Source organism: Rhinoderma darwinii, chromosome 10 (genome assembly GCF_050947455.1).
Source record: "Rhinoderma darwinii isolate aRhiDar2 chromosome 10, aRhiDar2.hap1, whole genome shotgun sequence".
NCBI classification, from domain to species: domain Eukaryota; kingdom Metazoa; phylum Chordata; class Amphibia; order Anura; family Rhinodermatidae; genus Rhinoderma; species Rhinoderma darwinii.
The window spans coordinates 103,875,157-103,902,869 of record NC_134696.1 but is presented as its reverse complement, the minus strand read 5'-3'; the positions used below and the strand labels follow the sequence as shown (position 1 = coordinate 103,902,869).

Sequence of the window (27,713 nt, the reverse complement as noted above, 5' to 3'; positions counted from 1 at the left end):
TGTCAAACCACAAGTGGGAGACGGTCATCCGGTTCTGGGTTAAGGTTCCCGTCTTGTCTGAGCAGATGACTGATGTAGATCCCAGGGTCTCCACAGCTTCAAGGTTCTTGACGACACAATTTTTTCGGGCAAGACGCTTGGCAGTGAGTGACAGACAAACCTGAGGCCAGACAATAGACACTATATAGTAAGACATCCACTCATGATGTCCGGGTCCTCCTAGATTTATTGTCTACTTATTGAGTATTCTCACCGTGACAGTGGCCAGAAGACCTTCGGGGACGTAGGCTACCACAATAGCCATGAAGAAGACCATGGCCCGGAGGAAGGGATAGCCGATAACCATGGCTACCACAAAGAAGGTGGCCCCGAAGAAGATAGCCAAACCAGCGATGATGTCCACAAAGTGCTCAATCTCAATGGCGATTGGTGTTTTCTCATTCCCCACGCCTGATGCCAAGCTGGCAATACGACCAATGATGGTGCGGTCACCGGTGTTGATAACTATTGCTGTGGCGACTCCTGGGAAGCATCCAAGTTGTTGGTATTGATAAATAAAAATTCTAGGTTTTGCTGATAATCAATTGCCGTCATCATATGCTTATGCTACATATGTAAACATGTATACTTTGCCTCTGAAATGTATTTCATATAATCTTGCAAGCTAAGGTTTGTTCTTAAACAGTATTCTCTGAATATCAGACTGCTGGCCTCCTTACCAGGCCTTCAAGGTCATTCTGAGATAAGACTACCAAGTTTACAGAAGACCGACATGATATTCTAGACAGCGTAAAGCTTGTACATAGAATGATGTGTCATTAGTACGCATTTTTTGTGTGGCCAATAACTTGTAAGGCGGTTACTTGAAGACATTTAGCCAGAAAAGACCTTTAAGAGGTTCATCTAAAAGTCAATCTTGAGATCTTCATTCTAACTCTTGAGAGTATTTCTGTGGTCATGTTTCTCTGATTTCTAACTTCTCTCTTTCTTAACTTTAATCATGGTAATTTTCTTAATAAAACTTTTTATTCACTTTTACCAGGAGACAAGAGCGTTTGTTCAAGATTTTCTTATCAACTGGTAGAGAATGCGGGCATGTCCAAGAGCCTTAGCCTCCCTTGCAAGTGACCCGAATAAGAGGATTTTCAGGACAGACTAAGCAGCCGCAGGTGAGATTTCTTACCAGCCTCTCCTCTCCTGCTCCTTTGTGGTCTGACTTAAGGGACAAAGGGTACAAGCGACAATGCCGATCTCTCACAGTTGATATTTTTTACTTTCCTTTAATTGTTAGTCTTTGTGTCTCACTAACTTGGTTTCAAAGTTTGAGGTTGGGACAATCCTCATACACTGGCTGCCTAGGACAGGCAGTAACGTGTCTACAGGCTGTTTTTTGGCAAGCAGTCTCTGGCGTTCCTGAGATGTCAGTAAGCACTACAGTCCCATAGTGTAATACATTTAAAATAGTAGCTCTCATTGTGGTTAGTATTCCAGTGCAGCTGTCTGCTTACTATCTCTGGAGATCATTACTTTAACAGCAGGTAAAGTTCCCTGCCTAAATTGCATGCACAAAGAGGCACGGCAGATATGTCTGGGACATATATGAGGTGGTGAATGTCTTGTGAACTTTACGTCTCTTCTCAATGGAATTTAATCTACTAATATATACAGTATCCTGGTGGTCTAGAGTGGCTTAACAGTTAATACCTAATATCTGTGATGGTCTAAGGTGAAGAAGTAGTTAATATTGGTATACATTTCCAGGCACTAGGTAACCCAACTAAGTGCATCTCCTAAATATGGTGGATAACTTATGATGACCCAAAAGGTTGGTCTTCAGCTATAGGTACCAATACAATAATGTACCAAGAAATCCATAAGGTCACACACATAATGGGTCTTCTGTTGGTCTTCCATGAGTTTACGAACACTATATACATTATGTGCACTGACCCACCACAAGCCTCGATTTTGGGCGAATGATGACTAAATATACAGTGTATGGTCCCAGAGTAGACTAAGGGATCCTCGTCTAGGACCTCCATGACTACAGGCCATTGATGTGGTTGACTACTATATATTCTGGTTCTAGTAGAAGACGAGGGTTCTTTACCTTCCAGACACATAGTGGAGAAGAAGGCAATGTTCCTTGTTTCCAGGGGACTTTCATGTGTATATTCCGGAGATCGAGTCTGGGGGTTCGGATTCCCCAGTTAGAGATGAGTTATCCACCTGAAATATGATGAAGTCCATGAGCAGGAGGCACCAGGCATGGCAGGTCAATCTATTTCCAAGTTTCCAAACTTTGCCAAACATTGGCCAGAGAGCCCGGACTTCTCGAAGTTCAAAATACTGTTCTAATCATGGCTCTGGCCATTGATTACAGATATACTCTAGAAGAAGAGCGATGTTTAGGGAAGGGCTTACCTTACACCCTTGTGAAGTGATAATTCTGATGTCAGCCGGTATACGGTCTCCACCCTTAATCTCTACCAGGTCTCCTACCACCAGCTGGTTGGCATTGATCTGAAACTTTTCTCCGTCTCGTAATACGGTGGCTTGCTGAAACCAAAAATATGTACGTCAACATTGAGCAATGACCTGTACAACCAGTGGAGACCACAGCACGCGTCCTACCTGAGGTACCAGGTTCTTGAAGCTGGCGATGATGTTGGTGCTCTTGAATTCCTGGTAATAACCAAAGCAACCAGTAACGACCACGACAGCTATGAGGGTGACGGCCAAATACAACTGGAAGAAGAAGAAGAAGACGGGTATATTAATGGATATCGGTGGATCCTATAGATACACAACCTTTGAGAAGTCCAACCATCTACAGAACTTTTCTACACTATAGTAAGTGAAGGTCCAGAATCAGTAGGAACTTAAGAGGACGCTTTTCTTCGGCACCTTTGAAGCCCACCACATTGCACTGGGACAAAACAGCTGGCCCTGCTCAAGGGGGCACCACAGGAGGCCTGGCACCCGAGGCTAGAAACAACCATAAACCCCCTATTTATTGTGCGGCATTCTCATTAGATGACTCTCTGTATGGCGGCATTATTTGCTCACCGTATGGCGGCATTATTTGGCCACTGTTATGTGTGGCGCGGCTACTTAGGATATTACTTTTGCACTGTATGGCATTGTTATTTTGGTTATTTGGCCAATGTATGGCACTGTTATATGGGTACCATGCTGTATGGCATTATGTATGGTTATCTGTACACCGTATGACCATGCACCATATGGCGGCCAACCAACAGTAGGTACCGTACGGAGCGCCAACTTTGGAAAATGAAGATAGCAGCGAGCCGCAGTTGCCTCCCTGTATCACATTTGGTGTCTCGTTTCTCCACTCACGTTGTCCGCACTTGTCAGGTCTCCCTGCGAACACTGGATTCCGAAAGCGATCAGGCAGATGACTGCAGCCACCCACATCAAGCACTGCAGTCCCCCTGCCAGCTGCCGGGCAAACTTCACGTACTCCGGGGTACCTTTAGGTGGCTTCAGCTCATTGGGTCCGTCCCGGATTAGGATCTCCCCGGCGTAGCTGCTCTTCATACCCTATAGGGGAGATGTATATAAGATAGAGATGTGTGCCGTACATTATATGATTATTACACACTCCAGGATCTTATATGTGACTTACTCTGGTGACGCTGGTCTGGTACTTCTGCTCCAGCTCCTCGATGCTCAGCTCATGGTCGTTCTAGAAGGAAACATAGAAGTGATGAGAAAGAACGAGCCATCATTGCAATGACATATTGGGTGGAGTTATCCTTTAAAGGGACAAACAAAATAAAAAATCAGAACTTTTCCCAATGAATGGACCTCTGACTGTAATCACGGATCCTATAGTCCGTCTCTGCCAGCCTGAAATGGCTGTTAACAGGGAGTAATAGATTGTGATCACCGATCCTATAGTCAGCCTCTGCCAGCCTGAAATAGCTGATAACAGGGAGTAATAGATTGTGATCACCGATCCTATAGTCCGCCTCTGCCAGCCTGAAATAGCTGATAACAGGGAGTAATAGGTTGTGATCACCGATCCTATAGTCAGCCTCTGCCAGCCTGAAATAGCTGATAACAGGGAGCAATAGATTGTAATCACCGATCCTATATTCAGCCTCTGCCAGCCTGAAATGGCTGATAACAGGGAGCAATAGATTGTAATCACCGATCCTATAGTCCGTCTCTGCCAGCCTGAAATGGCTGATAACAGGGAGTAATAGATTGCCTTTCACAAGCACAACACATGGGGATGCAGCCTGCGGGTTTCTGTTTTTGGCCGTTGGGACAGATATTTCCTCGTTATTAACCACAGGATGGAAAGTGACTGCCATAAATTTTCGGTTTTGTCACCAACCTCATTACAGAAAGTTCTGAGAACGGCAGAAATCTTATTACAGAACATTAAATTAAAGGAGAAGCGACATCCAGGATCCAGCAGGTCTCAGGGTAGAATCCTGCACACACCACAAGCAGCGGACACTAACAGAACCCAATAGAGAAAAGAAAAAGATGTTCGCCAGCGGGGGAGGGGTGGCATTAAGGTTATATCCTTTGCTTGACTTATGTTGAATAATACAATGTCTATACTCCAGTCACACCCAGAGCTGCATTTATAATTCCTCTAGCTGACACTTGGAATTCCCCAGCATTATGCTGACAAACACATATTTGTGATATTCTGCAACTTAAGAGTCAACAGAAAGTCAGAAGAATTTTTAATGCAGCTTTGGATGTGAATGGAGTATAAGACATAAATGTAACTATAGGCTCCTGAGTTCTTGCCCAATCCCCCAGTACCCTAGCTATTCCTTACAATGTCCATTTCCTTCTTCATATTTTCCAGTCTCTCCTTCTTCTTCGCGCCTTTTCCTTCTTTCTTCTTAATTTTCACGTCCATCTCCCCCTGATCGTCCCTCCCGGCCTCCACCGAGTACAGATCATAATTCTCCTGTGTGGGGAAAAAACAAGAAAATATAAAAATCCTGCAGAGTATCGCAGCTGAGCGGAGAGAGGCCGCCATGCAGGGTGAACCCGGGTGCCACAGGGAGCGGCAGGGAGGGCAGGACTTGGTTCTCTGCCAACCCCTTAACCGCGAATATCATGTGATCACAGTCCATAACCCCCAGCGGACTGACAACTAAAGGGAAACATCCTGACAAGTCAATGAAAAACTGATACCCCGAAATGACAAGAAGTAATCAATGAATCATCGGGGTACGAAATAAGCTGCTCCCCTGACATGGGCACCCGGGGTTCAGCGCTCGGATACTTGCCCTAGATAAGATAATCACCCCTCCCCCATATATCCGCACTGCTGCCGCAATCTTTCCCCCACAATACCGTCATCTTCTGATAAAATGTATCGTGCCCTTAGAGTAAGAAATGTGCTACAATAAAGTCTACCCCATCTGTTTAGGATGATTGATGTACCGAAAGGTGTTTTTCTTCAAAATGCAGCATGTGGGGGTCTATTCTGTCCTCCAGTATTTCCACAAGGTCATCACCCTGATAAACACGTGACCCCATGTATGGGAAGAGCGAACATGCTGTCTATTGGGGGCAGTATTATAGTAGTTATATTCTTGTATATAGGAGCAGTATTATAGTAGTTATATTCTTGTATATAGGGGCAGTATTATAGTAGTTATATTCTTGTATATAGAGGGCAGTATTATAGTAGTTATATTCTTGTATATAGGAGCAGTATTATAGTAGTTATATTCTTGTATATAGGAGCAGTATTATAGTAGTTATATTCTTGTATATAGGGGGCAGTATTATAGTAGTTATATTCTTGTATATAGGGGCAGTATTATAGTAGTTATATTCTTGTATATAGGGGGCAGTATTATAGTAGTTATATTCTTGTATATAGGAGGCAGTATTATAGTAGTTATATTCTTGTATATAGGAGCAGTATTATAGTAGTTATATTCTTGTATATAGGGGCAGTATTATAGTAGTTATATTCTTGTATATAGGGGCAGTATTATAGTAGTTATATTCTTGTATATAGGGGGCAGTATTATAGTAGTTATATTCTTGTATATAGGAGCAGTATTATAGTAGTTATATTCTTGTATATAGGGGGCAGTATTATAGTAGTTATATTCTTGTATATAGGGGCAGTATTATAGTAGTTATATTCTTGTATATAGGGGCAGTATTATAGTAGTTATATTCTTGTATATAGGGGCAGTACTATAGTAGTTATATTCTTGTATATAGGGGGCAGTATTATAGTAGTTATATTCTTGTATATATGAGCAGTATTATAGTAGTTATATTCTTGTATATAGGAGGCAGTATTATAGTAGTTATATTCTTGTATATAGGGGGCAGTATTATAGTAGTTATATTCTTGTATATAGGGGTAGTATTATAGTAGTTATATTCTTGTATATAGGGGGCAGTATTATAGTAGTTATATTCTTGTATATAGGGGGCAGTATTATAGTAGTTATATTCTTGTATATAGGGGCAGTAATATAGTAGATATATTCTTGTATATAGGAGGCAGTATTATAGTAGTTATATTCTTGTATATAGGAGCAGTATTATAGTAGTTATATTCTTGTATATAGGGGGCAGTATTATAGTAGTTATATTCTTGTATATAGGAGCAGTATTATAGTAGTTATATTCTTGTATATAGGGAGCAGTATTATAGTAGTTATATTATTGTATATAGGAGCAGTATTATAGTAGTTATATTCTTGTATATAGGGGGCAGTATTATAGTAGTTATATTCTTGTATATAGGGGTAGTATTATAGTAGTTATATTCTTGTATTATAGGGGCAGTATTATAGTAGTTATATTCTTGTATATAGGGGTAGTATTATAGTAGTTATATTCTTGTATATAGGAGCAGTATTATAGTGGTTATATTCTTGTATATAGGAGCAGTATTATAGTAGTTATATTCTTGTATATAGGGGCAGTATTATAGTAGTTATATTCTTGTATATAGGAGCAGTATTATAGTAGTTATATTCTTGTATATAGGGGCAGTATTATGGTAGTTATATTCTTGTATATAGGAGGCAGTATTATAGTAGTTATATTCTTGTATATAGGGGAAGTATTATAGTAGTTATATTCTTGTATATAGAGGGCAGTATTATAGTAGTTATATTCTTGTATATAGGAGCAGTATTATAGTAGTTATATTCTTGTATATAGGGGCAGTATTATAGTAGTTATATTCTTGTATATAGGGGGCAGTATTATAGTAGTTATATTCTTGTATATAGGGACAGTATTATAGTAGTTATATTCTTGTATATAGGAGCAGTATTATAGTAGTTATATTCCTGTATATAGGGGGCAGTATTATAGTAGCTATATTCTTGTATATATGGGGCAGTATTATAGTAGTTATATTCTTGTATATAGGAGCAGTATTATATTAGTTCTATTCTTGTATATAGGGGGGAGTATTATAGTAGTTATATTCTTGTATATAGGAGCAGTATTATAGTAGTTATATTCTTGTATATAGGAGCAGTATTATAGTAGTTATATTCTTGTATATAGGGGGCAGTATTATAGTAGTTATATTCTTGTATATAGGAGCAGTATTATAGTAGTTATATTCTTGTATATAGGGGGCAGTATTATAGTAGTTATATTCTTGTATATAGAAGACAGTATTATAGTAGTTATATTCTTGTATATAGGAGCAGTATTATAGTAGTTATATTCTTGTATATAGGGGGCAGTATTATAGTAGTTATATTCTTGTATATAGGAGCAGTATTATAGTAGTTATATTCTTGTATATAGGGAGCAGTATTATAGTAGTTATATTATTGTATATAGGAGCAGTATTATAGTAGTTATATTCTTGTATATAGGGGGCAGTATTATAGTAGTTATATTCTTGTATATAGGGGTAGTATTATAGTAGTTATATTCTTGTATTATAGGGGCAGTATTATAGTAGTTATATTCTTGTATATAGGGGTAGTATTATAGTAGTTATATTCTTGTATATAGGAGCAGTATTATAGTGGTTATATTCTTGTATATAGGAGCAGTATTATAGTAGTTATATTCTTGTATATAGGGGCAGTATTATAGTAGTTATATTCTTGTATATAGGAGCAGTATTATAGTAGTTATATTCTTGTATATAGGGGCAGTATTATAGTAGTTATATTCTTGTATATAGGAGGCAGTATTATAGTAGTTATATTCTTGTATATAGGGGGCAGTATTATAGTAGTTATATTCTTGTATATAGAGGGCAGTATTATAGTAGTTATATTCTTGTATATAGGAGCAGTATTATAGTAGTTATATTCTTGTATATAGGGGCAGTATTATAGTAGTTATATTCTTGTATATAGGGGGCAGTATTATAGTAGTTATATTCTTGTATATAGGGGGCAGTATTATAGTAGCTATATTCTTGTATATATGGGGCAGTATTATAGTAGTTATATTCTTGTATATAGGAGCAGTATTATATTAGTTCTATTCTTGTATATAGGGGGGAGTATTATAGTAGTTATATTCTTGTATATAGGAGCAGTATTATAGTAGTTATATTCTTGTATATAGGAGCAGTATTATAGTAGTTATATTCTTGTATATAGAAGCAGTATTATAGTAGTTATATTCTTGTATATAGGAGCAGTATTAGGGCACGGCCAGACGTGGCGGAATTCCTCCGCAACTGTCCGCATCAATGCCGCACAGAATCTGCGTTGCAGATTCTGCTGCGGATCTGCACAAAATGTGCAGAAAATTGATGCGGACTAGCTGCTGCGGACTGCGGGAAAAGTGCTTCCCTTCTCCCTATCAGTGCAGGATAGAGAGAAGGGACAGCACTTTCCCTAGGGAAAGTAAAAGAATTTCATACTTACCGCCCGTTGTCTTGGTGACGCGTCCCTCTTTCGGCATCCAGCCCGACCTCCCTGGATGACGCACCAGTCCATGTGACCGCTGCAGCCTGTGCTTGGCCTGTGATTGGCTGCAGCCGTCACTTAGACTGAAACGTCATCCTGGGAGGCTGGACTGGAGACAGAAGCAGGGAGTTCTCGGTAAGTATGAACTTATATGTTTTTTACAGATACATGTATATTGAGATCGGTAGTCACTGTCCCGGGTGCAGAAACAGTTACTGCCGATCGCTTAACTCTTTCAGCACCCTGGACAGTGACTATTTACAGACGTCTCCTAGCAACGCTCCCGTCATTACGGGAGCCCCATTGACTTCCTCAGTCTGGCTGTAGACCTAGAAATACATAGGTCCAGCCAGAATGAAGAAATGTCATGGTAGTAAAACCAATACGCTCCGCAGCACACATAAGATCTGCGGACTTCATTGCGGAATTTTGACTCTCCATTGAAGTCAATGGAGAAATTCCGCCATGAGTCCGCCACTGCTCCGCAACAGACAGAGCATGCTGCGGACACCAAATTCCGCTCCGCAGCCTATGCTCCGCAGCGGAATTTTACGCCTCGTCTAAACGAACACTGCAAAATTAAAGTGTAAGTCAATGGACAAACGGCACCGCTGCGGATTAACGCTGCGGAGTGTCCGCAGCGGAATTTAAGTGAAATTCCGCCACGTGTGAACCCGCCCTAATAGTAGTTATATTCTTGTATATAGGGGGCAGTATTATAGTAGTTATATTCTTGTATATAGAAGACAGTATTATAGTAGTTATATTCTTGTATATAGGAGCAGTATTATAGTAGTTATATTCTTGTATATAGGGGGGCAGTATTATAGTAGATATATTCTTGTATATAGGGGTAGTATTATAGTAGTTATATTCTTGTATATAGGGGCAGTATTATAGTAGTTATATTCTTGTATATAGGAGCAGTATTATAGTAGTTATATTCTTGTATATAGGGGCAGTATTATAGTAGTTATATTCTTGTATATAGGGGCAGTATTATAGTAGTTATATTCTTGTATATAGGAGCAGTATTATAGTAGTTATATTCTTGTATATAGGGGGCAGTATTATAGTAGTTATATTCTTGTATATAGGAGCAGTATTATAGTAGTTATATTCTTGTATATAGGGGGCAGTATTATAGTAGTTATATTCTTGTATATAGGGGCAGTATTATAGTAGTTATATTCTTGTATATAGGGGCAGTATTATAGTAGTTATATTCTTGTATATAGGAGCAGTATTATAGTAGTTATATTCTTGTATATAGGGGGCAGTATTATAGTAGATATATTCTTGTATATAGGGGAGCAGTGTTATAGAAGTTATATTCTTGTATATAGGAGCAGTATTATAGTAGTTATATTCTTGTATATAGGGGCAGTATTATAGTAGTTATATTCTTGTATATAGGGAGCAGTATTATAGTGGTTATATTCTTGTATATAGGGGCAGTATTATAGTAGATATATTCTTGTATATAGTAGGCAGTATTATAGTAATTATATTCTTGTATATAGAGGGCAGTATTATAGTAGTTATATTCTTGTATATAGGAGCAGTATTATAGTAGATATATTCTTGTATATAGGGGTGCAGTATTATAGTAATTATATTCTTGTATATAGAGGGCAGTATTATAGTAGTTATATTCTTGTATATAGGAGCAGTATTATAGTAGTTATATTCTTGTATATAGGGGGCAGTATTATAGTAGTTATATTCTTGTATATAGAGGGTAGTATTATAGTAGTTATATTCTTGTATATAGAGGCAGTATTATAGTAGTTATATTCTTGTATATAGGAGCAGTATTATAGTAGTTATATTCTTGTATATAGGGGTCAGTATTATAGTAATTATATTCTTGTATATAGGGGGCAGTATTATAGTAGTTATATTCTTGTATATAGGGGCAGTATTATAGTAGTTATATTCTTGTATATAGGAGCAGTATTATAGTAGTTATATTCTTGTATATAGGAGCAGTATTATAGTAGTTATATTCCTGTATATAGGAGCAGTATTATAGTAGTTATATTCTTGTATATAGGGGGCAGTATTATAGTAGTTATATTCTTGTATATAGGAGCAGTATTATAGTAGTTATATTCTTGTATATAGGGGGCAGTATTAGGGCATGACCACACATGGCGGAATTCCTCCGCAACTGTCCGCATCAATGCCGCACCTAATCCGGGTTGCGGATTACGGCTGCGGATCTGCACAAAATGTGCAGAAAATTGATGCGGACTAGCTGCTGCGGACTGCGGGAAAAGTGCTTCCCTTCTCCCTATCAGTGCAGGATAGAGAGAAGGGACAGCACTTTCCCTAGTGAAAGTAAAAGAAATTCATACTTACCGCCCGTTGTCTTTATGACGCGTCCCTCCTTCGGCATCCAGCCCGACCTCCCTGGATGACGCGCCAGTCCATGTGACCGCTGCAGCCTGTGCTTGGCCTGTGATTGGCTGCAGCCGTCACTTACACTGAAACGTCATCCTGGGAGGCCGGACTGGAGACAGACGCAGGGAGTTCTCGGTAAGTATGAACTTATATGTTTTTTTACAGATACATGTATATTGGGATCGGTAGTCACTGTCCCGGGTGCAGAAACAGTTACTGCCGATCGCTTAACTCTTTCAGCACCCTGGACAGTGACTATTTACTGACGTCTCCTAGCAACGCTCCCGTCATTACGGGAGCCCCATTGACTTCCTCAGTCTGGCTGTAGACCTAGAAATACATAGGTCCAGCCAGAATGAAGAAATGTCAAGTTAAAAAAGCAAGACGCATCCGCAGCACACATGACATGTGCATGACAGCTGCGGACTTCATTGCGGAACTTTGAATCTCCATTGAAGTCAATGGAGAAATTCCGCCATGAGTCCGCCACTGCTCCGCAACAGACAGAGCATGCTGCGGACACCAAATTCCGCTCCGCAGCCTATGCTCCGCAGCGGAATTGTACGCATCGTGTAAACGAACACTGCTAAATTAAAGTGAAAGTCAATGGAGAAACGGCTCCGCTGCGGATTAACGCTGCGGAGTGTCCGCAGCGGAATTTAAGTGAAATTCCGCCATGTGTGAACCCGCCCTTATAGTAGTTATATTCTTGTATATAGGAGCAGTATTATAGTAGTTATATTCTTGTATATAGGGGGCAGTATTATAGTAGTTATATTCTTGTATATAGGGGGCAGTATTATAGTAGTTATATTCTTGTATATAGGGGCAGTATTATAGTAGTTATATTCTTGTATATAGGAGCAGTATTATAGTAGTTATATTCTTGTATATAGGGGCAGTATTATAGTATTTATATTCTTTTATATAGGGGCAGTATTATAGTATTTATATTCTTGTATATAGGAGCAGTATTATAGTAGTTATATTCTTGTATATAGGGGGCAGTATTATAGTAGTTATATTCTTGTATATAGAGGGCAGTATTATAGTAGTTATATTCTTGTATATAGGGGCAGTATTATAGTAGTTATATTCTTGTATATAGGGGCAGTATTATAGTAGTTATAGTCTTGTATATAGGGGCAGTATTATAGTAGTTATATTCTTGTATATAGGGGCAGTATTATAGTAGTTATAGTCTTGTATATAGGGGGCAGTAATATAGTAGTTGTATTCTTGTATATAGGGGGCAGTAATATAGTAGTTGTATTCTTGTATATAGGGGCAGTATTATAGTAGTTATAGTCTTGTATATAGGGGGCAGTAATATAGTAGTTATATTCTTGTATATAGGGGGCAGTAATATAGTAGTTATATTCTTGTATATAGGGGGCAGTAATATAGTAGTTATATTCTTGTATATAGGGGCAGTATTATAGTAGTTATAGTCTTGTATATAGGGGGCAGTAATATAGTAGTTGTATTCTTGTATATAGGGGGCAGTAATATAGTAGTTGTATTCTTGTATATAGGGGCAGTATTATAGTAGTTATATTCTTGTATATAGGGGGCAGTAATATAGTAGTTGTATTCTTGTATATAGGGGGCAGTAATATAGTAGTTGTATTCTTGTATATAGGGGCAGTATTATAGTAGTTATAGTCTTGTATATAGGGGCAGTATTATAGTAGTTATATTCTTGTATATAGGAGCAGTATTATAGTAGTTATATTCTTGTATATAGGATCAGTATTATAGTAGTTATATTCTTGTATATAGGGAGCAGTATTATAGTAGTTATGTTCTTGTATATAGGAGCAGTATTATAATAGTTATATTCTTGTATATAGTGAGCAGTATTATAGTAGTTATATTCCTTGTATATAGGGGGCAGTATTATAGTAGTTATGTTCTTGTATATAGGGGCAGTATTATAGTAGTTATATTCTTGTATATAGGGGCAGTATTATAGTAGTTATATTCTTGTATATAGGAGGCAGTATTATAGTAGTTATATTCTTGTATATAGGTGCAGTATTATAGTAGTTATATTCTTGTATATAGGTGCAGTATTATAGTAGTTATATTCTTGTACATAGGGGGCAGTATTAGTTATTACATTTAGCCTCCATCAGAAGTTAATAGTTTTATTGTACTCCTAAGACTTACGTCACGTTAAATTGGTAATGAAATCTCAGCACTGAACATGTTCCGCTCTGATTATAACCATTTCCTTGTATCACCGGAGATAAGATCAGAAGTTATTACATTAATTTCATTAGTGAACTGAACTGAACTGTTTATGTTCTGCAGCGATTACGTAGAACCTTCTGTGAGCTGTAATCTTGACTTTAGCAGTAATAACCTCTTACAATAACATATCACCTATACAATACACTAAGCAAACATCTCTCCATGTACTTACTATTATGGGATTAAAAAGAATTCAAGACCAATACGATAAGAGTGAGATATAATATCTGCAGCGGTCAATTGTACAGTAAATTATTACCTGGAAATGTGTCCAGAAAGGCGGAGCGTTGTGAAGTAGTCACATGTGCGATGTAACAATCAAATTAAACAGGTTACCACAGATACACAACTTACTGCAGCAACGTATATAGGGGCAGTATTATAGTAGTTATATTCTTGTATATAGGGGGCAGTATTATAGTAGTTATATTCTTGTATATAGGAGGCAGTATTATAGTAGTTATATTCTTGTATATAGGGGGCAGTATTATAGTAGTTATATTCTTGTATATAGGAGCAGTATTATAGTAGTTATATTCTTGTATATAGGGGCAGTATTATAGTAGTTATATTCTTGTATATAGAGGACAGTATTATAGTAGTTATATTCTTGTATATAGGAGCAGTATTATAGTAGTTATATTCTTGTATATAGAGGACAGTATTATAGTAGTTATATTCTTGTATATAGGAGCAGTATTATAGTAGTTATATTCTTGTATATAGGAGCAGTATTATAGTAGTTATATTCTTGTATATAGTGGACAGTATTATAGTAGTTATATTCTTGTATATAGGAGCAGTATTATAGTAGTTATATTCTTGTATATAGAGGACAGTATTATAGTAGTTATATTCTTGTATATAGGAGCAGTATTATAGTAGTTATATTCTTGTATATAGAGGACAGTATTATAGTAGTTATATTCTTGTATATAGGAGCAGTATTATAGTAGTTATATTCTTGTATATAGTGGACAGTATTATAGTAGTTATATTCTTGTATATAGGAGCAGTATTATAGTAGTTATATTCTTGTATATAGGAGCAGTATTATAGTAGTTATATTCTTGTATATAGGGCAGTATTATAGTAGTTATATTCTTGTATTTAGGGGTCAGTATTATAGTAGTTATATTCTTGTATATAGAGGCAGTATTATAGTAGTTATATTCTTGTATATAGGGGGCAGTATTATAGTAGTTATATTCTTGTATATCGGGGGCAGTATTATAGTAGTTATATTCTTGTATATAGGGGGCAGTATTATAGTAGTTATATTCTTGTATATAGGGGCAGTATTATAGTAGTTATATTCTTGTATATAGGGGCAGTATTATAGTAGTTATAGTCTTGTATATAGGAGCAGTATTATAGTAGTTATATTCTTGTATATAGGAGCAGTATTATAGTAGTTATATTCTTGTATATAGGGGCAGTATTATAGTAGTTATATTCTTGTATATAGGGGCAGTATTATAGTAGTAATATTCTTGTATATAGGAGCAGTATTATAGTAGTTATATTCTTGTATATAGGGGCAGTATTATAGTAGTTATATTCTTGTATATAGAGGACAGTATTATAGTAGTTATATTCTTGTATATAGGAGCAGTATTATAGTAGTTATATTCTTGTATATAGAGGACAGTATTATAGTAGTTATATTCTTGTATATAGGGGCAGTATTATAGTAGTTATATTCTTGTATATAGAGGACAGTATTATAGTAGTTATATTCTTGTATATAGGAGCAGTATTATAGTAGTTATATTCTTGTATATAGGAGCAGTATTATAGTAGTTATATTCTTGTATATAGAGGACAGTATTATAGTAGTTATATTCTTGTATATAGGAGCAGTATTATAGTAGTTATATTCTTGTATATAGGGGCAGTATTATAGTAGTTATATTCTTGTATATAGAGGACAGTATTATAGTAGTTATATTCTTGTATATAGGAGCAGTATTATAGTAGTTATATTCTTGTATATAGGAGCAGTATTATAGTAGTTATATTCTTGTATATAGGGCAGTATTATAGTAGTTATATTCTTGTATTTAGGGGGCAGTATTATAGTAGTTATATTCTTGTATATAGAGGCAGTATTATAGTAGTTATATTCTTGTATATAGGAGCAGTATTATAGTAGTTATATTCTTGTATATAGGGGCAGTATTATAGTAGTTATAGTCTTGTATATAGGAGCAGTATTATAGTAGTTATATTCTTGTATATAGGGGGCAGTATTATAGTAGTTATATTTTTGTATATCGGGAGCAGTATTATAGTAGTTATATTCTTGTATATAGGGGGCAGTATTATAGTAGTTATATTCTTGTATATAGGGGCAGTATTAGGGCGGGTTCACACATAGCGGAATTTCACTTAAATTCCGCTGCGGACACTCCGCAGCGTTAATCCGCAGCGGAGCCGTTTCTCCATTGACTTTCACTTTAATTTAGCAGTGTTCGTTTACACGATGCGTACAATTCCGCTGCGGAGCATAGGCTGCGGAGCGGAATTTGGTGTCCGCAGCATGCTCTGTCTGTTGCGGAGCAGTGGCGGACTGGTTGCGGACTCATGGCGGAATTTCTCCATTGACTTCAATGGAGAGTCAAAATTCCGCAATGAAGTCCGCAGATCTTATGTGTGCTGCGGAGCGTATTGTTTTTACTACCATGACATTTCTTCATTCTGGCTGGACCTATGTATTTCTAGGTCTACAGCCAGACTGAGGAAGTCAATGGGGCTCCCGTAATGACGGGAGCGTTGCTAGGAGACGTCTGTAAATAGTCACTGTCCAGGGTGCTGAAAGAGTTACGCGATCGGCAGTAACTGTTTCTGCACCCGGGACAGTGACTACCGATCTCAATATACATGTATCTGTAAAAAAATAGATAAGTTCATACTTACCGAGAACTCCCTGCGTCTGTCTCCAGTCCGGCCTCCCAGGATGACGTTTCAGTGTAAGTGACGGCTGCAGCCAATCACAGGCCAAGCACAGGCTGCAGCGGTCACATGGACTGGAGCGTCATCCAGGGAGGTCGGGCCGGATGCCGAAAGAGGGACGCGTCACCAAGACAACGGGCGGTAAGTATGAATTTCTTTGACTTTCACTAGGGAAAGTGCTGTCCCTTCTCTCTATCCTGCACTGAATAGGGAGAAGAGAAGCACTTTTCCTGCAGTCCGCAGCGGCCAGTCCGCATCAATTTTCTGCACATTTTGTGCAGATCCGCTGCAGAATCTGCAACGCAGATTCTGTGCGGCATTGATGCGGACAGTTGCGGAGGAATTCCGCCATGTGTGGTCATGCCCTTATAGTAGTTATATTCTTGTATATAGGAGCAGTATTATAGTAGTTATATTCTTGTATATAGGGGCAGTATTATAGTAGTTATAGTCTTGTATATAGGAGCAGTATTATAGTAGTTATATTCTTGTATATAGGAGCAGTATTATAGTAGTTATATTCTTGTATATAGGGGCAGTATTATAGTAGTTATATTCTTGTATATAGGGGGCAGTATTATAGTAGTTATATTCTTGTATATAGGAGGCAGTATTATAGTAGTTATATTCTTGTATATAGGGGCAGTATTATAGTAGTCATATTCTTGTGTATAGGAGCAGTATTATAGTAGTTATATTCTTGTATAAAGGGGCAGAATTATAGTAGTTATATTCTTGTATATAGGAGCAGTATTATAGTAGTTATATTCTTGTATATAGGGGGCAGTATTATAGTAGTTATATTCTTGTATATAGGAGGCAGTATTATAGTAGTTATATTCTTGTATATAGGGGCAGTATTATAGTAGTCATATTCTTGTATATAGGAGCATTATTATAGTAGTTATATTCTTGTATATAGGGGAGCAGTATTATAGTAGTTATATTCTTGTATATAGGGGCAGTATTATAGTAGTTATATTCTTGTATATAGGGGAGCAGTATTATAGTAGTTATATTCTTGTATATAGGGGCAGTATTATAGTAGTTATATTCTTGTATATAGGGGCAGTATTATAGTAGTTATATTCTTGTATATAGGCGGCAGTATTATAGTAGTTATATTCTTGTATATAGGAGCAGTATTATAGTGGTTATATTCTTGTATATAGGGGCAGTATTATAGTAGTTATATTCTTGTATATAGGGGGCAGTATTATAGTGGTTATATTCTTGTATATAGGGGGCAGTATTATAGTAGTTATATTCTTGTATATAGGCGGCAGTATTATATTAGTTATATTCTTGTATATAGGGGCAGTATTATAGTAGTTATATTCTTGTATATAGGGGAGCAGTATTATAGTAGTTATATTCTTGTTGTATATAGGGGCAGTATTATATTAGTTATATTCTTGTATATAGGGGCAGTATTATAGTAGTTATATTCTTGTATATAGGGGAGCAGTATTATAGTAGTTATATTCTTGTATATAGGGGCAGTATTATAGTAGTTATATTCTTGTATATAGGGGCAGTATTATATTAGTTATATTCTTGTATATATGGGCAGTATTATAGTAGTTATATTCTTGTATATAGGGGAGCAATATTATAGTAGTTATATTCTTGTGTATAGGGGCAGTATTATAGTAGTTATATTCTTGTATATAGGGGAGCAGTATTATAGTAGTTATATTCTTGTATATAGGGGCAGTATTATAGTAGTTATATTCTTGTATATAGGGGCAGTATTATAGTAGTTATATTCTTGTATATAGAGGCAGTATTATAGTAGTTATATTCTTGTATATAGGGGCAGTATTATAGTAGTTATATTCTTGTATATAGGGGCAGTATTATAGTAGTTATATTCTTGTATATAGGGGCAGTATTATAGTAGTCATATTCTTGTATATAGGAGCAGTATTATAGTAGTCATATTCTTGTATATAGGAGCAGTATTATAGTAGTTATATTCTTGTATATAGGGGCAGTATTATAGTAGTCATATTCTTGTATATAGGAGCATTATTATAGTAGTTATATTCTTGTATATAGGGGCAGAATTATAGTAGTTATATTCTTGTATATAGGAGCAGTATTATAGTAGTCATATTCTTGTATATAGGAGCAGTATTATAGCAGTTATATTCTTGTATATAGGGGCAGTATTATAGTAGTGATATTCTTGTATATAGGGGCAGTATTATATTAGTTATATTCTTGTATATAGGGGCAGTATTATAGTAGTTATATTCTTGTATATAGGGAGCAGTATTATATTAGTTATATTCTTGTATATAGGGGCAGTATTATAGTAGTTATATTCTTGTATATAGGGGAGCAGTATTATAGTAGTTATATTCTTGTATATAGGGGCAGTATTATAGTAGTTATATTCTTGTATATAGGGGAGCAGTATTATAGTAGTTATATTCTTGTATATAGGGGCAGTATTATAGTAGTTATATTCTTGTATATAGGGGCAGTATTATATTAGTTATATTCTTGTATATAGGGGCAGTATTATAGTAGTTATATTCTTGTATATAGGGGAGCAGTATTATAGTAGTTATATTCTTGTATATAGGGGAGCAGTATTATAGTAGTTATATTCTTGTATATAGGGGCAGTATTATATTAGTTATATTCTTGTATATAGGGGCAGTATTATAGTAGTTATATTCTTGTATATAGGGGAGCAGTATTATAGTAGTTATATTCTTGTATATAGGGGCAGTATTATAGTAGTTATATTCTTGTATATGGCGGCAGTATTATAGTAGTTATATTCTTGTATATAGGGACAGTACTATAGTAGTTATATTCTTGCATATAGGAGCAGTATTACAGTAATTATATTCTTGTATATAGGCGGCAGTATTATAGTAGTTATATTCTTGTATATAGGAGCAGTATTATAGTAGTTATATTCTTGTATATAGGAGCAGTATTATAGTAGTTATATTCTTGTATACAGGGGTAGTATTATAGTAGTTATATTCTTGTATATAGGGGCAGTATTATAGTAGTTATATCCTTGTATACAGGGGTAGTATTATAGTAATTATTTTCTTGTATATAGGGGCAGTATTATAGTAGTTATATTTTTGTATATAGGGGGCAGTATTATCGGAGTTATATTCTTGTATATAGGGGCAGTATTATAGTAGTTATATTCTTGTATATAGGGGCAGTATTATAGGAGTTATATTCTTGTATATAGGGGCAGTATTATAGTAGTTATATTCTTGTATATAGGGAGCAGTATTATAGTAGTTATATGCTTGTATATGGCGGCAGTATTATAGTAGTTATATTCTTGTATATAGGGACAGTACTATAGTAGTTATATTCTTGCATATAGGAGCAGTATTATAGTAATTATATTCTTGTATATAGGCGGCAGTATTATAGTAGTTATATTCTTGTATATAGGGGCAGTATTATAGTAGTTATATTCTTGTATATAGGAGCAGTATTATAGTAGTTATATTCTTGTATATAGGGGCAGTATTATAGTAGTTATATTCTTGTATATAGGAGCAGTATTATAGTAGTTATATTCTTGTATATAGGGGCAGTATTATAGTAGTTATATTCTTGTATATAGGAGCAGTATTATAGTAGTTATATTCTTGTATATAGGGATCAGTATTATAGTAGTTATATTCTTGTATATAGGGACAGTATTATAGTAGTTATATTCTTGTATATAGGGGCAGTATTATAGTAGTTATATTCTTGTATATAGGGGCAGTATTATAGTAGTTATATTCTTGTATATAGGGATCAGTATTATAGTAGTTATATTCTTGTATATAGGGATCAGTATTATAGTAGTTATATTCTTGTATATAGGGACAGTATTATAGTAGTTATATTCTTGTATATAGGGGCAGTATTATAGTAGTTATATTCTTGTATATAGGGGGCAGTATTATAGTAGTTATATTCTTGTATATAGGAGCAGTATTATAGTAGTTATATTCTTGTATATAGGGGGCAGTATTATAGTAGTTGTATTCTTGTATATAGGGTCAGTATTATAGTAGTTATATTCTTGTATATAGGAGGCAGTATTATAGTAGTTATATTCTTGTATATAGGAGCAGTATTATAGTAGTTATATTCTTGTATATAGGGGCAGTATTATTGTAGTTATATTCTTGTATATAGAGGCAGTATTATAGTAGTTATATTCTTGTATATAGGGGCAGTAGTTATATACTTGTATATAGGGGCAGTATTATAGTAGTTATATTCTTGTATATAGGGGCAGTATTATAGTAGTTATATTCTTGTATATAGGGACAGTATTATAGTAGTTATATTCTTGTATATAGGGGCAGTATTATAGTAGTTATATTCTTGTATATAGGGGGCAGTATTATAGTAGTTATATTCTTGTATATAGGAGCAGTATTATAGTAGTTATATTCTTGTATATAGGGGGCAGTATTATAGTAGTTGTATTCTTGTATATAGGGTCAGTATTATAGTAGTTATATTCTTGTATATAGGAGGCAGTATTATAGTAGTTATATTCTTGTATATAGGAGCAGTATTATAGTAGTTATATTCTTGTATATAGGGGCAATATTATTGTAGTTATATTCTTGTATATAGAGGCAGTATTATAGTAGTTATATTCTTGTATATAGGGGCAGTATTATAGTAGTTATATTCTTGTATATAGGGGGCAGTATTATAGTAGTTATATTCTTGTATATAGGGCAGTATTATAGTAGTTATATTCTTGTGTATAGGGGGCAGTATTATAGTAGTTATATTCTTGTATATAGGGGCAGTATTATAGTAGTTATATTCTTGTCTATAGGGGCAGTATTAGGGCATGCCCCCACGTGGCGGATTTCCTCCGCAACTGTCCGCATCAATGCCGCACAGAATCTGCGTTGCAGATTCTGCTGCGGATCTGCCCAAAATGTGCAGTAAATTGATGCGGACTAGCTGCTGCGGACTGCGGTAAAAGTGCTTCCCTTCTCTGTATCAGTGCAGGATAGAGAGAAGGGCCAGCACTTTCCCTAGTGAAGATAAACGAATTTCATACTTACCGGCCGTTGTCTTGGTGACGCGTCCCTCCTTCGGCATCCAGCCCGATCTCCCTGGATGACGCGGCAGTCCATGTGACCGCTGCAGCCTGTTATTAGCCTGTGATTGGCTGCAGCCGTCACTTAGACTGAAACGTCATCCTGGGAAGCTGGACTGGAGACAGAAGCAGGGAGTTCTCGGTAAGTATGAACTTCTATTTTTTTACAGGTTGCTGTATATTGGGATCGGTAGTCACTGTCCAGGGTGCAGAAACAGTTACTGCCGATCGCTTAACTCTTTCAGCACCCTGGACAGTGACTATTTACTGACTTCTCCTAGCAGCGCTCCCGTAATTACGGGAGCCCCATTGACTTCCTCAGTCTGGCTGTAGACCTAGAAATACATAGGTCCAGCCAGAATGAAGAAATGTCATGTCAAAAAAGCAAGACGCATCCGCAGCACACATAACATGTGCATGACAGCTGCGAACTTCATTGCGGAATGAGAATCTCCATTGAAGTCAATGGATAAATTCCGCCATGAGTCCGCAACCAGTTCGCCACAACTCCGCAACAGACAGAGCATGCTGCGGACACTAAATTCCGCTCCGCAGCCTATGCTCCGCAGCGGAATTTTACGCATCGTCTAAACGAACACTTCTAAATAGAAGTGGAAGTCAATGCAGAAACGGCTCCGCTGCGGATTAACGCTGCGGAGTGTCCGCAGCGGAATTCAAGTGAAATTCCGCCACGTGTGAACCCAGCCTTATAGTAGATATATTCTTGTATATAGGAGCAGTATTATAGTAGTTATTTTCTTGTATATAGGGGGCAGTATTATAGTAGTTATATTCCTGTATATAGGGGGCAGTATTATAGTAGTTATATTCTTGTATATAGGAGCAGTATTATAGTAGTTATATTCTTGTATAGAGGAGGCAGTATTATAGTAGTTATATTCTTGTATATAGGGGTAGTATTATAGTAGTTATATTCTTGTATATAGGAGGCAGTATTATAGTAGTTATATTCTTGTATATAGGGGCAGTATTATAGTAGTAATATTCTTGTATATAGCGGCAGTATTATAGTAGTTATATTCTTGTATATAGGGGTAGTATTATAGTAGTTATATTCTTGTATATAGGGGCAGTATTATAGTAGTTATATTCTTGTATATAGGGGGTAGTATTATAGTAGTTCTATTCTTATATATAGGAGCAGTATTATAGTAGTTATATTCTTGTATATAGGGGCAGTATATAGTAGTTATATTCTTGTATATAGGGGGTAGTATTATAGTAGTTATATTCTTGTATATAGGGGCAGTATTATAGTAGTTATATTCTTGTATATAGGGGGTAGTATTATAGTAGTTATATTCTTGTATATAGGAGCAGTATTATAGTAGTTATATTCCTGTATATAGGGGCAGTATTATAGTAGTTATATTCTTGTATATAGGTGCAGTATTATAGTAGTTATATTCTTGTATATAGGTGCAGTATTATAGTAGTTATATTCTTGTATATAGGGGCAGTATTATAGTAGTTATATTCCTGTATATAGGAGCAGTATTATAGTAGTTATATTCTTGTATATAGGGGCAGTATATAGTAGTTATATTCTTGTATATAGGGGGCAGTATTATAGTAGTTATATTCTTGTATATAGGGGCAGTATTATAGTAGTTATATTCTTGTATATAGGAGGCAGTATTATAGTAGTTATATTCTTGTATATAGGATCAGTATTATAGTAGTTATATTCTTGTATATAGGGGGCAGTATTATAGTAGTTATATTCTTGTATATAGGGGCAGTATTATAGTAGTTATATTCTTGTATATAGGAGGCAGTATTATAGTAGTTATATTCTTGTCTATAGGGGCAGTATTATAGTAGTTATATTCTTGTATATAGGGGGCAGTATTATAGTAGTTATTTTCTTGTATATAGGGGCAGTATTATAGTAGTTATATTCTTGTATATAGGGGCAGTATCATAGTAGTTATATTCTTGTATATAGGGGGCAGTATTATAGTAGTTATATTCCTGTATATAGGGGCAGTATTATAGTAGTTATATTCCCTTCTATAGGGGCAGTATTATAGTAGTTATATTCTTGTATATAGAAGGCAGTATTATAGTAGTTATATTCTTGTATATAGGGTCAGTATTATAGTAGTTATATTCTTGTATATAGAAGGTAGTATTATAGTAGTTATATTCTTGTATATAGGGGCAGTATTATAGTAGTTATATTCCCTTCTATAGGGGCAGTATTATAGTAGTTATATTCTTGTATATAGGGGGCAGCATTATAGTAGTTATATTCCTGTATATAGAGGGCAGTATTATAGTAGTTATATTCTTGTATATAGGAGCAGTATTATAGTAGTTATATTCTTGTATATAGGAGCAGTATTATAGTAGGTATATTCTTGTATATAGGGGCAGTATTATAGTAGTTATATTCTTGTATATAGGGGCAGTATTATAGTAGTTATATTCTTGTATATAGGAGCAGTATTATAGTAGTTATATTCTTGTATATAGGGGCAGTATTATAGTAGTTATATTCTTGTATATAGGGGCAGTATATAGTAGTTATATTCTTGTATATAGGAGTAGTATTATAGTAGTTATATTCTTGTATATAGGGGGCAGTATTATAGTAGTTATATTCTTGTATATAGGGAGCAGTATTATAGTAGTTATATTCTTGTATATAGGGGGCAGTATTATAGTAGTTATATTCCTGTATATAGGAGCAGTATTATAGTAGTTATATTCTTGTATATAGGGGCAGTATTATAGTAGTTATATTCTTGTATATAGGGGGCAGTACTATAGTAGTTATATTCTTGTATATAGGATCAGTATTATAGTAGTTATATTCTTGTATATAGGGGCAGTATTATAGTAGTTATATTCTTATATATAGAGGGCAGTATTATAGTAGTTATATTATTATATATAGGGGCAGTATTATAGTAGTTATATTCTTGTATATAGGGGGCAGTATTATAGTAGTTATATTCTTGTATATAGGGGCAGTATTATAGTAGTTATATTCCTGTATATAGGAGCAGTATTATAGTAGTTATATTCTTGTATATAGGGGGCAGTATTATAGTAGTTATATTCTTGTATATAGGGGGCAGTATTATAGTAGTTATATTCTTGTATATAGGAGCATTATTATAGTAATTATATTCTTGTATATAGGGGGCAGTATTATAGTAGTTATATTCTTGTATATAGGAGCAGTATTATAGTAGTTATATTCCTGTATATAGGGGGCAGTATTATAGTAGTTATATTCTTGTATATAGGGGGCAGTATTATAGTAGTTATATTCTTGTATATAGGGGAAGTATTATAGTAGTTATATTCTTGTATATAGGGGAAGTATTATAGTAGTTATATTCTTGTATATAGGGGGCAGTATTATAGTAGTTATATTCTTGTATATAGGGACAGTATTATAGTAGTTATATTCTTGTATATAGGGGGCAGTATTATAGTAGTTATATTCTTGTATATAGGGGGCAGTATTATAGTAGTTATATTCTTGTATATAGGGGGCAGTATTATAGTAGTTATATTCTTGTATATAGGGAGCAGTATTATAGTAGTTATATTCTTGTATATAGGAGCAGTATTATAGTAGTTATATTCTTGTATATAGGAGCAGTATTATAGTAGTTATATTCTTGTATATAGGGGGCAGTATTATAGTAGTTATATTCTTGTATATAGGAGCAGTATTATAGTAGTTATATTCTTGTATATAGGGGGCAGTATTATAGTAGTTATATTCTTGTATATAGGGGGCAGTATTATAGTAGTTATATTCTGGTATATAGGGGGCAGTATTATAGTAGTTATATTCTTGTATATAGGGGACAGTATTATAGTAGTTATATTCTTGGATATAGGGGCAGTATTATAGTAGTTATATTCTTGTATATAGGGGCAGTATTATAGTAGATATATTCTTGTATATAGGGGCAGTATTATAGTAGTTATATTCTTGTATATAGGGGCAGTATTATAGTAGTTATATTCTGGTATATAGGGGGCAGTATTATAGTAGTTATATTCTTGTATATAGGGGGCAGTATTATAGTAGTTATATTCTGGTATATAGGGGGCAGTATTATAGTAGTTATATTCTTGTATATAGGAGCAGTATTATAGTAGTTATATTCTTGTATATAGGGGCAGTATTATAGTAGTTATATTCTTGTATATAGGAGACAGTATTATAGTAATTATATTTTTTTCACATATGGGCAACCCATTTTCTCAAGGTGTTGTGGGAGAGCACATAACCAACTCTGTCAATATTTTGTAGAAAAGTAAATAAGGGGCTTCACATGTATTTTGTTATTTTTAGTAGGAATTCCGTATCTTTGTCAATATTTTTTTCACTGTCTGTGAGTTATTATTTTACAGTCGTCTCTAAGATGAAAATTCAAAAATATCAATGTAAAACGGAAATGAATTAGAAACCCCAAACCAAAGAGATGAAAATCATCATAGTGAGCGACAATAATTTATTTACTACATTCTGCTGATTTTCATTATAAAATAATCTCCAGGGACAGTACGCTGCTGAGCTGTGTATCTAAGCCTGTAATGTATGATACGTTCAGTTGAGCTGTTTTTTCTAATCCTATCATGTGTGATACTGTCTGCTGAGCCCCTGTATCTAATCCTATCATGTGTGATACTGTCTGCTGAGCTGTGTATCTAATCCTATCATGTGTGATACTGTCTGCTGAGCTGTATATCTAATCCTATCATGTGTGATACTGTCTGCTGAGCCCCTGTATCTAATCCTATCATGTGTGATACTGTCTGCTGATCTGTGTATCTAATCCTATCATGTGTGATACTGTATGCTGAGCTGTGTATCTAAGCCTATCATGTGTGATACTGTCTGCTGAGCTGTGTATCTAATCCTATCATGTGTGATACTGTCTGCTGAGCTGTGTATCTAAGCCTATCATGTGTGATACCAAGTCAGAACTACATTCCCCATCATGTATTGTCTTACCTTCTTCCCCATCTTGCTGCTTTGGTGTTTCGGGGACTGTGATCGGACTGATGGTTGTGGCCAACAAATCTTGGCGTGGACTTGAGGTCACCTTATAAAGCCCAGGAGATGGAGCCACCCAGAGGCTCGGCGTGCACCCCCCTCCTCACTCTGCACCTTTACGTCCGTAGGTAAGATCCAATCTCAGGGCTGTGATAAAAGAAGGACATGTAGATTACAGAACCTTCTCCTGTCCTTCAATATCTGCCCCTGTGCCGTATAATATGAGCCGCACATCAATATAATATCAACCGCACAAGTGAGATGCTTAGATACTCAGATCAGCAGACAGTATCACACATATTAGGATTAGATACACAGCTCAGCAGACAGTATCACACATGATAGGATTAGATACTCAGATCAGCAGACTGTGTCACACATATTAGGATTAGATACACAGCTCAGCAGACAGTATCACACATGATAGGATTAGATATTCAGATCAGCAGACAGTATCACACATGATAGGATTAGATACACAGCTCAGCAGACAGTATCACACATGATAGGATTAGATACACAGCTCAGCAGACAGTATCACACATGATAGGATTATATACAATGACTCAGTAGACAGTATCACACATGATAGATTTAGATACACAGCTCAACAGACAGTATCACACATGACAGGATTAGATACACAGCTCAGCAGACAGTATCACACATGGTAGGATTAGATACACACCTCAGCAGACAGTATCACACATGATAGGATTAGATACACAGCTCAGCAGACAGTATCACACATGATGGGATTAGATACACAGCTCAGCAGACAGTATCACACATGATAGGATTAGATACACAGCTCAGCAGACAGTATCACACATGATGGGATTAGATACACAGCTCAGCAGACAGAATCACACATGATAGGATTAGATACAGAGACTCAGCAGACAGTATCACACATGATTGGATTAGATACAGCAGCTCAGCAGACAGTATCACACATGATAGGATTAGATACACAGCAGACAGTATCACACATGATTGGATTAGA

At 35.7% G+C, this 27,713-nt stretch overlaps 1 protein-coding gene across 1 annotated transcript in view; it reads right to left on the bottom strand.

The window, feature by feature from the left end:
* Positions 1-26,808, bottom strand: part of ATP4A (ATPase H+/K+ transporting subunit alpha) — a 40,928-nt gene extending 14,120 nt beyond the window's left edge. Inside the window, 10 exon segments of the mRNA XM_075840926.1 lie at positions 8-160; positions 254-522; positions 2,111-2,195; positions 2,197-2,229; positions 2,425-2,559; positions 2,635-2,748; positions 3,361-3,564; positions 3,650-3,709; positions 4,826-4,960; positions 26,666-26,808. Coding sequence (XP_075697041.1) covers positions 8-160; positions 254-522; positions 2,111-2,195; positions 2,197-2,229; positions 2,425-2,559; positions 2,635-2,748; positions 3,361-3,564; positions 3,650-3,709; positions 4,826-4,960; positions 26,666-26,677 — 1,200 coding nt within the window. The 5' untranslated portion in view covers positions 26,678-26,808.
* Positions 26,809-27,713: the final 905 nt, after the last annotated feature.